Genomic DNA, 15,011 nt, shown 5'->3' with positions numbered 1-15,011 from the left:
CCTAGAACACTGGGAGTTTCAAACACTGGCTCCAACTTGCATTTGCTCCAGCCAGCATGGGCACTGGTCAGGAATGATTGGAACAGGAGTTCAACGGCATCTTAAGCGCACCACATTGACTACCTCTGCCCTGCATTTTAACTAGCATTACACAGCAGGAGCCTAGGCTTACTTTTTGCTTAAGCTATGAGCTTTGTCCGAGCCAGAGCTTGGCTCCCAGGCTATACTTCCAAGTGACTGGCACCCTTTCCCCCCAGAATGGAAGCACTGAGGCCAGGAATCCATGATTCTGCAAACCATGGCTATGTCTTGAAATAGTGGTAAGGGTCTGCTCCCTTGTAGGTTCAGACAAATCAGGTACTCAGCTTAAGAGCAGCTCTGTCTGCAAATGCTGTAAACTGAGAACTGTGGCGTGGCACTGTGCAACAGTTCACAGAACCAGATTAGTTGGTAGTTCTGAAGTCATCTAAACACATTTAGTCCTGTATTGGAAAACTGCATTTGCATGATAATAAAAGGCTCTACCTGTGTTATCTATTTTAAACTAATAAAACTTTTAGATTGTTAGTTATAGCAGTAAATGTGGTCCTATGAACCAGTCCTTAGATACTTAGCTTTAGCAGGCACTGTAGAAATGGGGGGAAACCCAGTATTCTGGTCAGTTGCCTCTTGGAGTTTTGTTTCAGATAGTAGTACTGTACAACTAGTTCTGTTAAGGTTCTGATCACTTAAACTTTGAAAACTGATGAAATGCATTTCACAGTACTTGACTTTGCTGTGAAATTAAAATCCTTCAATTAAACAAAATAGAATTGGGCAAGTAACAAGTATTTTCTATTAACTTGGAGTCCACTAGTTTAGATGAAATAACACACTGGTGCCAATTTTAAAAGCATTTAAAGTGGATGTGAATGCTGCCATAAATACCATGGAAACTTACAATAAATAGTCTCCTGAGACCTGCGTATAAAAGTTGTGTTGGAAAAGTCTCTATGGCTTCTAAACTCAGTCCAGTGTATTTTAGGAACTTGACTTCTTGCTTATTCTTACAAAAGTAAAAAGATTATTTTTGGTTGGAGTTTTAAGACACTATTTTGAGGCATTGTACCTTGATAGCAAAAGTACCACTGATGAATGAGGATAGTATATTCATCCTAGACTGCATTTGGTAGAATTAATAATTTGTATTCATCTGTAATACTGATTCAGGTCTTCCTGTGCTCATGCTTATGTAGTCCAAACCACCAGAACATGCAGAAGAAGTACCAGTAGACTTGGGTACCCTGAAGGCATAAATTGTTGGCCCTTTCTCAGGTTCTAGGTGTGTATGAAGGAAAGAGTAGCTCCCAGCAACTCTGCAGTGTCCTCCACTGTTAATACTGTTGTGAGTTGGGAGGGGGGACAGGTTGGTATCTAATGGAAGACCCCATTGTTGTCCTCTCTATAGAAGCTCTGGAGCCAACTGACGCTTTGCAGGTAAGATTCACCTTCTGTTGTGTGGGCAGGGCGGTCCCTCCCCTACCTGGCTGATCCCCTGGCAACGCCTCCCCAGGCGGGATTGGGCGATTGGCTGAGGTAGGCAGAGACCTCTAGGTATCCAGCCTGGGGAGGGCGAAGCCAGCCCGTACTACCAGGAGCTGCACTGGGATCCAGGGGGCTGCGCGTGACCACCCAAAAGGTGCCCCCCATTTGATGTGGGGAGCAGTCATTGTTGAATTAGCCATAATGGCCATAAGTATGGGTCGTTAGTATTTGCTCTGTGCCAGAAGACAAATGGGTGGGCCCCCTTCCTCACCTTTCCTATACTAATGATCCATACTATGGACACCACAGGTTCTGCTGTTCCACATTCCAAGGAAACCGAACCCTACGGAAGCACCTGGAATCCTTGGAATGTCTCACCACAGTGATTTGGATGGCATGCAACAATGCCAAATGTTAGAGGTGGAGCTGCAGCTCATGTTCCATTGACTTACGTGCAGATTGTTTGCACTTTTCAAATGTTCAAAAACTAATTTAAAATAAAATTTAAAACAAACCCCCTTGAAGTAAGGCCCACATTAGAGCAGGGACTGATTACTTTGATGCTAACTTTTGTTTTCCCTCTAGCCCCGAAGTCACAGACTCAGGTAAAGTACACACCAGGGCCAGGGATACCCTGCAACATTTGGTTGTAGGGCCTCACTTGTTTAATATATACTTGGAATCTGTTTTGGCTTAAAGCTAAGGGATACAATATATCAGTTATGTGATACATGGTGTTTATCAGCATTAGCCTAGTCCAGGCATAGGCAAACTTGGCCCTCCAGATGTTTTGGGACTACAACTCCCATGATCCCTAGCTAGCAGGACCAGTGGTCAGGGATGATGGGAATTGTAGTCCCAAAACATCTGGTGGGCCGAATTTGCCTATGCCTGGCCTAGTCCTTCTTTCCTGCAAACCAGTATGGATTCAAGTTGAGTATTCTTGTCTTGGGTGGTTTGGCTGCAATCAGTCTTATTAGTCTCCATTTTGCAGATGGCATCTTATTTTCCCTGGTTCTTAGTACTGACTGTAGGTAACCATTAGAAGTGGGATAGATTGCATCTGATGGTAGGATACATAATAAAGGACATTTTAATAGTGTTCAGAGGTACGTCGCAGGCTACTGGTTTCTCCTGTTAAACCTGCTTGTCCTGTAGCTATAATATCTTACAAGTGAGAAGGGCAAGCAAAATCTTCTTTAAATGTCCAAATAATAACAAAAAAAATGTATGAGCTACATTTTGGAATTAAGTTTTTCCTTGAAAATGATTTCCCTTCTCCTCCTATCCAAATAAACTCAAAGTCATTGCCCCCCCCCAAAAAAAATTCTGATTACAACAGATTTGATTTAACATGTACTTTTAAAATAAGCTGCAATGGCATCATTTTTTTTGGTTAGTGCAACTTTAATCCTTATACCAAAAAGGCACTTTTGCAAATTACATGGCACAATGTTGCCTCCTAGTTTCTGATCTTCAAATATTGTGCGTTAATCACAGATGCACTGAATTTAGAACATTTTTCGGCTCGAAAGAGATGTTGTCGCACATTGCCTAATCTGTTCTTCCTGAGCCAGAGACGGGGATCCAAAGAAAATCTCTTAAACAAGGAGAGGCATGCCTATAAAACAGAACATGGGCAAGACAATAAAAGGTAAAGAGAACCTATTTATGTTGTATGAGCATTGTCTTATTAAAATGACTTGTAAAGTTCAAGATCTTTTTCAGCAAGCACTTTATCAGAAGATGTTATTGCTAAAATGATGTACCTGAATGCCTTAATAGGAAGATGTTTTGTTTAAGTGAGTTATTAAACTTTTGTTTTCGGGTGTTCTCTAGCAATTCCCATTAGGCAACATTTTAAAAGAGAAGTCTGAAAGGGACAGTTAATAAGGCTGAAGTAAACCACTGGAGTACTAAAAAGCAAACAAAAAAGATCCCTACTGCTGAGAAGCAAACTGTTTTCTAGCATGGCAAATAAAGAAATGTTGCATCTTCCTGTGTGTCTTCTTGATCTTGGAATATTGAATGCCATCCACAATAGGTTCCTATGGTAACTAATAATGCAGCCATATGTTGTTGACCGCCATACAAAAATAACTATGCTTGAATACCACGGCCACAATAAAAATTTAGCGGAGCCTTTCTTTTTGTGATGGGAAATCAGTTTGCACCTGTGGTTTCTCTTGAAAAGAGGACATGTTACATCAGGTGTGGGAGGGGGGACCTTTGACCCTCCAGATGTTTACTGAACTACAACTCCCAGCATCTTTGAGTAGCCTTCTGCTCCTGGAACGCTCTCCCCAGAGAGGTTTACCTGGCGCCTCGGCTACATATCTTTAGGCACCAGGCAAAAAGATACCTCTTCTCCCACGTCTTTGGCTAATTAAGCACTCTATGGCCTTTTAAACTTTGTAGGGAGGGTTATTGTTTCATTTGTTACTATGTTGTGCATTTTTGTGTTTTTATATTGTAAACCGCCCGGTTAGAATTCCTGCTCCATGATTGCAGTCATGGGATTTTCGTCTATCACATGACGGTGTGTGTTTTGACTCCACAGAGTGGGAAGTGATGGAGACAGGATATTTGTGTTACTGTGTTCCGTGAAGTGGGACTATTGTCCTTCGTTCTTTTTCTCTTTGCTGTCTGATGCTAGAGAAAGAGGGAGCCATGTTGCAGTGCTCCATGTGTGTTTATTTGTAAATAAAGTAGATTAGCCAAAATGCTGAGTTGCTGATGTCTGTTATGCAATCTGCGAAGACTCTGTGTATCCCTAAGTGTGCCGATGTCTGTTGGCATCGGTCGCTCTGATGTTCGGGCTAAAGAAAGCTTTTGAAACTCCCGAACGATCGATCAGGAAGAAGAGAACATGCCAGTTGGGCATGTGTCTCTGCCAGGGTTCTACTCGAGTGTAGGATGAGCTCGTGACAGGGAGATATAGAAATTTAATAAATAACCACTGCTCTACAATTCTATGATACTGTGATTCCATGATCATAATCTCTGGCCAATTGCCATGCTTGCTTGGGCTGATGGGAGGTGTAGTTCAGCAATATCTGGAGAGCCAAATCTTCCCTGTGTTGAACCACTGTTCAGTTATGAATTCTCAAGCTTTTATGAAACACATACCCAATTCTTACCTGCTTATTGCATGTGGCACAGATTTCTTTGCACATAGAGGGTGCTTTTTTTGGTCATCGCGTTTCCCCAGTGTGGGATGGGGCCCCATATTATTATTTTGTGCAGGTGGTGAATCCATTCCCACTGCAAGGGGTCTAAGAGATGTGATTTCAATCCCCATCACTCCCAGCCAGCATGGCCAGTTGTTAGGGAAGACTGGTCACATCCATACCATACATTCAAAGCATATGGCTCCTCCCCCCTCCCGAATCCTAGGAACTGTAGTTTGTCAAGGGTGCTGGGAATTGTAGCTCTGTGAGGTAAACTGCAGTTCCATGGATGCTTAGGGGGAAGCAGTGTGCTTTAAATGTATGGCATGGGTGTGAGTGATGAGAGTGGCTGCTTACCCAGTTCAGGGTGTGCTGCGGTTGTGACTCATTGCGCCAGCTCCACACACCCCCAAGCAATGCCATCGTGGCAGCTGCCATTGGCTTCTCCCCCAGGCCAGCTGTGGAGCGTCCTGAGTTCCCACCACACCCACTTTACATTTGCACCAATCTGTGGCGACCTGGAGGGTGGGGCTTGGGAGCAGACCTGCGTGCAGCAGTCTTGACTCGGGTCCGCTCTCACCCCATATAATGCAGCTGGCTCTGCCCTTGGCAGCACAGGGATGAGAGTTGTAGTCCAACAACATATGGAGCACTACAGGTTTCCTGTCTCTGGTTTAAAGCTATCTTTAAATCTGTGTCGCTGGAGGAAGTAGTGAGAACCCTGTGCCATGCCCAAGGAAAACATGGAAGTGCCAGGATACTTGGGAAATTATTTTTAATCTTCTTGTGTTTGTGCTTCCCTTTTTACGCTTGCTGTGGTTGAGCAGAGCAGTTGAGGTCAACAGTCAGGCCAGCACTGAAGATGGAGTGAAGCACCTTCAGTCTCAGTCTTTGCCAAGGTATTCAGCTGTGACTCAGAGGGTAAGTTTACTGATTATTTGTGTTCGACTTTCCCTACTGTGGTCTAATGAGCTGCAAGAAGAAGGCCAACCATTTCTAAATACTTTTTCCTTTTATGGAATAGAACTCCTAGAACATCACTTCCTGGATATTGTATTCTCTAAAATTGCTCAGTGATACACAAACTTCCTTGTATCCCGTGATGAGGTCTGAGCCTTGGGGTGAGGATTAATCCTCTGTCTTTCTATTTTAAGCAAAGATATTATGAAACATGCAAGAACTAAACAAAACCTATTTATATTGTATTGCATAATATTAGAATAGCAGAATGTAGTGGCCTGGGGGTTTTCTTTTCTGATTAATGTACAACATACGCATGCTGAACTAATGTTCTACAGTTTATGAAATGCTTAATGTTAAAATCTGCTTCACAAAAGGGAGAATGTGTCACTCCTTGGATTGTATGCCCAGTTAACTCCCACTGGGTTTCCTTCTTCAGTCTAGTGTCAATTACAACTGTGCACAGTACCAAATTGGGGTGGGGGGAGTGGGATGGACCAGATTCTGTTTTCCTCAGAACCCCCTCTCCCAGGACAGTCATAAGATAAACATCTGATTAATTAGATTTGTCCTATGCATCCAAATTAGCCTAGAATAACAGTGTTAGAGGGTTTACAAAACAATTACTATTTGATGTTGATATGAGGCTGGAAATTGCTTGTTCAGTGTGATTTTGTAAGGTCTTTAGAAGCGGGAGGGGAATTCCTTCAGATGTGGCCCAAGAAATAGAAGAAAGGGAAAATCACAAAGGAAGAGTATACACGAGTAGCCAACAGTTGCAGGGAGAAGGTTAGGTGGGCCAAAGCTCAGGATGAGCTCAGGATTTCAACAGAAGTTTAAAATAATTTTTAAAAGGCTTCTTCAGCTATATTTGAAATAAGAGAAGGAACAAGCAAGTAGCGGGTCATCTGCATAGACAAGATGGAGAAATGCTGTTGGGTGACAGAGAGAAGGCAAAACTGCTCAACAGCGGTGGAGAAAGGGTGGGCTTGGTCCGCCTCGGGTGTCATCCCTGGGGGGGGGGGTTTGACATTGGTGCACCACCCCCTGGGACGCGTGCCACTTGCAGCACCCCCTGGGCTAGCTCTGCCTCTGCTGCTCAAACACCTAATTTTTTCTGTCTTCACCCAAAAGGAAAGCAATGTCCAAACTGGTGATAACAGAATAAACGAGGCAAGGAGGGACTGCAGCCCAGAATAGGAGAAGAGGTAGTACAGGAACCCCTAGCAACTTTAAAGGTAAAGGTAAAGGTACCCCTGCCCATACGGGCCAGTCTTGACAGACTCTAGGGTTGTGCGCCCATCTCACTCAAGAGGCCGGGGGCCAGCGCTGTCCGGAGACACTTCCGGGTCACGTGGCCAGCGTGACATCGCTGCTCTGGCGAGCCAGAGCTGCACACGGAAACGCTGTTTACCTTCCCGCTAGTAAGCGGTCCCTATTAATCTACTTGCACCCGAGGGTGCTTTCGAACTGCTAGGTTGGCAGGCGCTGGGACCGAACAACGGGAGCGCACCCCGCCGCGGGGATTCGAACCGCCGACCTTTCGATTGGCAAGCCCTAGGCGCTGAGGCTTTTACCCACAGCGCCACCCGCGTCCCTGTAGCAACTTTAAATGAATTCAAATCTCCAGGGCCTGATGAGCTGCACCCAATGGTACTAAAGGAACAGCAGATGTAATCTCAGAGCATCTGTCTATTATCTTTGAGAATTCTTGGAGAACAGACGAGGTTCCTGCAGACTGGAGCTGGGCACATGTTGTCCCCATCTTCAAAAAGAGGAAAAGGAAGACCTAGGTAACTACTGAATAGTCACCTTGATGCAATACCAGGAAAGGTCCTATAACAGATAATTAAACATTTGGCTTCTGAGCACTTAGAGAAGGATTACTAAAGTGATTATTAAAACTCTGCTTGGGTTTGTTAAAAAAAAAAGTTGTGCCAGACAAATCTCATTTCTTTTTTTGATAGAGTTGCAAACTTGGTGGATTAGGGAATGTTGTGGACATAGTCTATCTTGATCTCAGTAAGGCTTTTGATAAAGTCCCCCATGATATTCTTGCAGAGAGACTAGTAAAATGTGTGCTGGATGAGGTAGCTGTTGGGTGGATTTGTAGCTGGTTGACTGAGTGCTCACTAATGGTTCCTTGTTGTCTTGAAAAAAGTGATATGTAAGGTGCCACAGGATTCTGTCCTGGGCCTGTTGTTGTTCAACGTCTTTATATAAGACTTGGATGTAGGAATATTCAGTTAACACCAAACTGGGACAGGTAGCTAAAGACAAAATTCAGGTTCAATATGACCTTAACAGATTGGAGAACTGGGTCAAAACTAGCAAAATGAATGTCAAATTTTCAGTTTACATTTCAGTTTATATTGTATAGGGTTATTGGCGCCCCAGTTTGTGTTTTGTTTTATGTCTTCCTAAATAGAATGAATCATTTTTAAAAAATGTTTAGGGAAAAGAGGGAGCAGATGGGAAAACAGGTTCTGCAAAGGGAGGAAAGACTCCAGTTTAATTTTCATGCTGAAGACCTCAGACATGGTAATCACTATAATGCTGTTTTGTTTGAACACTATTTCTCCTAACATTATAGCACTCGTGCCATCTGTACAGTGTACAGTTAATAATCTTTGGGGGTAGGGGAAGTTTTCAGGAAATGATTGGGAAAGGGGGAAAAATTGATTCCTAGGAGACCTATATAGTTATAAAGTTTTATTCCTGGGAAACTCTTATCATTGACAGGGACATACTTCCATAAAAAGCCTGCCCTTTAAGTAGAAGAATCTTATTATAAAAACACACTTCATGTAGAACAAATTGAAAAGTTAAAAGGGCACACTGAAATGAATTTAGAATTACAAAAGATGAAGAATAAAGTTGAACTGAGGGCAAGTTTCTCAAACTTCTAATCCATTCATTGGCTTTTGTAAGTCTTGCACAAATAGGCAAATTCTAAGCAGAACTTCCAATAAAGCTTTGGAATTAGATGCTTACTGAAAAAACCAGTATACTCTCAGAAATGCGTTTGTGAGAAATGAACAGTTTTTCTCTGTAAAACTAGTTCTGTGAGCTTGCCCAGAACTGATTGGCTAGCACCTGGAACATCACATTTCAGTACATGTAGAAGTTGCATGTGTTTTATCTCTTTTGATTTTAATCATCTTTTAAATTCTTTTAAATACTTGGTTTAGCTGTTTTTCATCAAGAATGTCCATGTTTTACTTTACTGAAATGTTTTCTTACAAGTAAGTGGTTTATAGATTTTGATAAATAAACAGGTAAATAAATAAACATCCCTTCAGGGTCTCAGGGAGAGAGAAATCTCTTCCCATCTTCTACTACGTGAAATCCAAAAGCACGAACAAGGTGGAAATGGGAGGGAATTGAGTTTCACCTAAATCAGCCTTTCCCAATCTGGTCCTCCTGGTTTTGGACTACAACTACCGCTATCCCTGACCATTGCCCATGCTGGATGGTTAGTGGTAATGAGAGGTTGTAGTCCAAAACTCCTAGAGTACATCAAACTGGAGAAGGCCAAGCTAAATGTTAGGAAAACATTCCTAATGTTAAGATCTCTTCCGCAGTGGAACAGACTGCCTAGGAAGGTGGGTGGGCTCTCCTTTACTGATTCAGGCATTTAAGCACCTGGACATCCATCTGTGTCAGCGATGCTGTAGTTTCATCAGGCACTGCAGATCCTGCATTAAGCACGGTGTTGGACCAGGCTGCCTAAAAGGCGCCTTTCATGATTCTGTGATTCCATTTCTGAAACCTACTTCTAAAATGTAATGGAGAAGAATAAATATTTGCACGGAATATTGTCTTTCTAAATATTTCCTAGGACAAGGAATGCAGTGTGTGTACTGGAAGTAATAGGGCTTAAAACAGGCATAGGCAAACTCGCCTTCCAGATGTTTTGAGACTACAGTTCCCATCATCCCTGACCACTGGTCCTGTTTGCTAGGGATGATGGGAGTTGTAGTCTCAAAACATCTGGAGGGCCATGTTTGCCTATGCCTGGCTTAAAAAATTAAAACTGTCCATGTTTGGTTTTTCTATTTAGAATAGCACATAGACATAGCTATAGTGCCCAGAATTACTGCTTTTTAAAAAGATTTGTTTGGGGAGGGATGCAACAGAACAAAGATGCACTTAGAACTGTTTAAAGTCATGTGGTTGTTTTCTAGGTATGACTTCTGGGTTGATTTCAGTGGGAAAAAGATGAAATCCCAGGCTCTGTGACACTGAGATGGTATCCCAGGCTCTCTGTCAGGAAGTTCTTAATTCTACCATAGAAACCACAAAACACTGCATGTTTCTCAAAAATTAGTTTCATTTTGGTTTCTAGAGAGGGGAAAAGAGATAGAAAGGATCAAGACAAACAAACAAACAAATCACCCATGATGGATCCACAAACTACTGGTACTACTGAACAGAGCTCATGGCTTTCAGCATTTTGTTTTGCTTGTTTAAAGTGTTTATATTCCGCTTTCCAGTGCATCAAAAATCAAAGTGGTTTATAACAAAATTAAATGCTTTAAAGAGTAATACAATACTGAAATAGATTATTCCAACAGAAGAGCATTTTAAAAGCCAGAGACTTCCATCAATCTAATAAACCAAGGAGAAGGATTTAAAGGAAGTTCTCACCTGGACTTGAAAACGTATGTGGCAGCACCAAGCAAACTTCTCCAGGGAGCAAGTTTGAAAATTTGGGCACCACAACATTAAAAGACCCTCTTCTGGTGTGTTCTGCCCTCACCTCAAACAGCACAGAGACCCAGGAAAGGGCAATTAACAAGAATCCTAATATCTAGGTTTGGATGGGAAAAAGTCGCCTTTGTGGTATCCTGGTCCTGAGATGTTTAGGGTCTTTTTAGGTAGTGATCATATGGGAAGAGGTACTTTTAGGACATTATTCACCAGGGTGGCTCGACATTGACTGCAGTATTTGCAATCAGTCCTTCGTTTGAATCAGAAAACGGGCATATTGTCTTTCCAAAGAAAGTCACTGTCGGAAGCAGGTCCTAGGAGCTTTCTCTGTAATCGTGTACACAAAGCTGACCTATGAAAACCTGGGGGCAAAGGTCCCATATTCACTTTAGATTGGAGCTTAATTTTATTTAAAAAAAACATTTTAATGCATTAAATAAACTTTATTAACATGAAATATAAATGTTATGTGCTGAAGTTCTCACCCTGGGCCAGCAGGGGGATACTGTAGATAGTTTTCATTCAGGTCCACATACACAGATAAGGAATTGAAAGTGACGTTCATGTGACGTTCAGTGATTGGATTGGATAGTTACAGATAGTTGCTACTGTTGCGTTGTAGTGGAGCTCTATATAAGCAGGCTGGCTGAACCCTTCAGCTCAGTTCTGTTCTGGCCTGTGAATAAACAAGAGCTGTTTGAAGAATCGCTGTGTCGTCTGATATGTTCACCCACAACTTAACAATATACAATAATGAAAAAGGAAAAAATATCATTGCTATAAAGGAATAAATTAATCTCACATTTAAAATGCCAACATTTTCATTGTATTTTCCATTCATAGCTATTTTTTCCTAAACTAAATATATATATTAATAACATGTAGTAGTTCATGCCAACACCTGAAATATCAAATTCTCTTTTTACCAAAGCTGTTAACTGACTCCATTTGTTTAATTCTTCCTGATAATTAATTCCGTTTTTAATATTGTTGAAAATTTTAATCAAGCTCAATTGTTCTCATATTTTTCTGATGATATCCTGCTTTCTTTGCTTTGACATAGAGCAGCTTTGCAGTGGTTAAAACCTGTAAAATCTGGATCTTATATGAAATTAGAGGCAGACTTTTTACAGAATTTGATTAGCAGATTAGTTGTTCTAACAGTAACTCAGCTTGCCAACTTTCCCTTATAATTTCAACCACGCAGTTCCAAAACTGCTTTGCATTAGTGCACCCCCCATAACAAAATATATATATCCCTTTATGGCTTTACAAAACCAACACTTTCCATCTCCAACCTTACTTGTGATCTTTGACTTCCTGTTTTCACTGTTTGGCCATATAAGCAATTGGCTTTTCTCTATGTTTATTTTGAAACCTGCACTCTCCCTGTACTGCTGTAAAACTCTGTGTAATTCTTCAGCTGCTTCTCCAGATAAATCACAATATTGTCTGCAAATAAACCAATATTCATTTTGGATTCTAATTCCTTTAAATGCCAGATTAAAAGACTGGAGCATAATTATAAAGCAAAGTTGGGGAGCCTGTGGCCTTGCAGATGCTGTTGGATCCCAACTCCTACCTGCCTTGCCAATGGCTGGGGATAATGTTGTACTCCAGCAACTTTTGGAGGCCCACAGTTTCTCGAACTCTGAATTAATGGGTATGAACTTTGAGCAACAGTCCAAATCCAACTGGTAGAAGCTCAATTGGTAGAGCACAAGACTCTTAATCTCAGGGTTGTGGGTTTGAGTCCCACGTTGGGCAAAAAGGATTCGTGCAGTGCAGAGGGTTGGACTAGATGATCCTTGTGGTCTCTTCCAACTCTACAATTCTGTGATTCTGTGAAATAAAGCTAATAATCTTTCAACAGTTCTACAGATTATCTGAAATTTACTAAAGTTGAAGGGAGTGTACATAGATCATGTAATGTGTACTACCTACCAAGGCAGAGGGCTTGGCCAGATTGCTATGCCTGCACAATGGCCTTCTATGGTTGGAGATTGTATTAGTGATTGGCACAAAAGTCAGCCAATCAGTGCTATGCAAATTTTGGTTTCTGTTCCAGACAGTAGGAACCACTTCTTTCCAAGCCAGTCAAAAAGATTGAAAGTGTGTCAGAAAAATGACAAGTCCACAATAAGCTCATCACTGAAATGCATGTGTGCAAAAACATTTTTGTGCACTGAGCAATATCCATGTCAAATGTATGTTATTTACCAAAAAAAATGTCATTTTTAGTACTCTGATTTCAACACAATCATTCCTTGACTTTGCCTAGAGTTTTATGAAGGACTGACAAGGAGGTCTATCTTAATTGGAAATGAGAGCACTTTAAAGCTTGCCAACGAAGCCTTCCATGCAATAATACAAGGAATGTTGAAAAGGTTTATCTTAATGTCCTTACTATGTTACATTAGACCTTTCAAACCCCCAAGTTAATAAAACACAAGGAGAAGCATAAGTTGTTACTTTAAACTTTATTGCTGCTTGTTGTTATAAAGTGATCTCAGCCTGGACTTTAAATGGCTTTAATTTGTATTTTTGGCATCTGCTATAGCCTTGGGATCACAAGGCCCCACAGTGCTTATCTTCAGAGGTTAACTCGAAACAGACATTCCCATCAGTGCATAGCCTCTTTAGTCAACACTGCAATCCAGCGTGTCTTTCACCTCTCATTATGCCAACCCTACCTGAAGATGAGGGACAGCCAACAGAGACACAGAACCCCGTTTTGCCTTCTCCAATCAAAGTAAGCAACATTTATAAATATGCTATCCTCAGTGACTTCTGACTGCTTTACATTAGCTATCAATAATTATTTTTTTACTATAATTTGTGCCTTGAGTTTGATGAAAATATACTTTGGCATGTAATTTAGTCTTGTTTTCCCCCTCTGTGACATCACAATATTCTATGCTTTCTCATCACTACCTGAATTTTAATAGCAAGTAGGGGAAAAGAATGGAATGTTGTCAGAACCCCAAGGTAAGTTCTACTACATGGTACAGAAGGAAGAACGAGACATTGGCAGCAGTTATTGCGATATTTATGACAAGATTATGACCACATCCCACACTGTTAAGCATATTTATCCTAACATTGCAATGTAATTTAACACTGATGAAAAATGGTAATTGATGTAGTGTCATATGGTGTTACATCACCACTCATTGATCTTTATTCTGGTTCTTAAGACTATTGTTCTTGTCTGAATATTCTTATTTGTGGGGCTGGACCATGATTATGTATTTCACTTTTTCTAGTTTGTACTCAGGGCTGCTGCCATTTCCTAGCAGAATGGGCTGTTACGACGTTATAGTTTAGGATGCTCTGCAATTTGTTCTGCATGACTTTTTAGCCAATGTTGGCTCTAAAACTAATCCTATTATAAAATACATTGGAACAGCTTTGATTGCTGTGTCCCCCCCCCTTCCATATTTATCCATATTATATGGCCAGCCCTGGAAGTAATCCCTGAACAATTAGTGCTCCTTGAGACAATGTATGAATGGCATCCTAGCTGGGGTGAAACAGAAATGGTAGTAGTTGCTACCAAAGTTGGACTGAGCAATGTTTGCTTTCTTTTGCTTTTTTTTTTTTAAAGAAAAAGATTTAGCCCTATTTGGCATTAGCAGTAAGATCAACCCATGCTTTCTGGTAATATTAACAGCATGTGACACTCCACATTGCACACACAGAGACAACTATGTCAACACAGTTGATGATTTCACAGAGAACTTCCTGACCTTCTAATCTCCCCTCAAAAATATTTTTGATGTTTTGCACATCATTTGGATGACATGCATAAAATGTGTAAAAGAGGGACCTTCTGCTAATATGCAGTACTGAATCAACAAGCGTAATGATTTTCAAACCTGCTTCTTTAGGATTTATGTTATCAACTGCCCTCTTTTTTAAAAAATAACAACACAAAACAGATCATCATGTTCTCTTGAGATGTGTTGAAAACTTTAAAGCCAATGTATATCTGGCACGTTCAGTTTTACTTTTATCATTGTCTTTTAAACCTAGGACACAGTATTCTACTCTTTGGATAAAAACATCCGCTGCTTTTCCTTTCAACATCCTAGGAAAATGTTGTCAGCAGTGAACTGTGCAGTTATTTGTCATGCATTCTGACACCATTACACATTTGTGCTGAGGGCTAGTTTCCTGATTTAAGATAAACAGCCCACGTGTGTGAGTTCTGGTGATCAGTCTAATGGAAGGCATACAGTATAGGTCAAAGAGATGTTGATTTTGCTCCATCTTCCATGCAGTTCTGTGTCTTTAAAGTGTTGTCAGGTACAGAATAATGGTAATTGTTCACCATAAGAAACTAATGCTGTGAGAGCCTGGTCAGTAGTCTCTTTTTCAGCTGCTGGCTGCTGCTTATTTGAAATTCCGTTTAGTCAGCAACATCTAAGGGTTTCCTGTTTCCCACAGCATTATGTATTACTACCTAGAAAAAGCCATTATATGTCCTAGGTAGTATTATAAAAAGGTAAACATTTAGATTGACCCTGCCAATCCCTCCATTCCACAGGAGCAGGCAGAGGATGCCATGGCTGTTTGTGACTCTAGAGGGTGAAGAACAAATGTGAGCTAGAATGGTTGGCCACATGTTGATATTGGGGAGAA

The 15,011-nt window shown here is 41.1% G+C and overlaps 1 protein-coding gene across 11 annotated transcripts in view; it reads left to right on the top strand.

Moving 5' to 3' along the window:
• IRAG1 (inositol 1,4,5-triphosphate receptor associated 1) overlaps positions 1-15,011 on the top strand; it is a 106,658-nt gene that overhangs the window by 60,391 nt on the left and 31,256 nt on the right. For all 11 annotated transcript variants that reach the window (XM_083456523.1, XM_083456527.1, XM_083456522.1 and 8 more), the window contains exons 16-18: positions 3,025-3,178; positions 5,522-5,615; positions 12,928-13,119. In XM_083456523.1, the coding sequence (XP_083312649.1) occupies positions 3,025-3,178; positions 5,522-5,615; positions 12,928-13,119 (440 nt within the window). The remainder of the gene's footprint in view (positions 1-3,024; positions 3,179-5,521; positions 5,616-12,927; positions 13,120-15,011) is intronic.

Source organism: Podarcis tiliguerta (genome assembly GCF_965153285.1).
Source record: "Podarcis tiliguerta genome assembly, chromosome: 1".
NCBI classification, from domain to species: Eukaryota; Metazoa; Chordata; class Lepidosauria; order Squamata; family Lacertidae; genus Podarcis; species Podarcis tiliguerta.
Note: the sequence above shows the minus strand (reverse complement) of the source record. Positions and strands in the feature narration are given on the sequence as shown.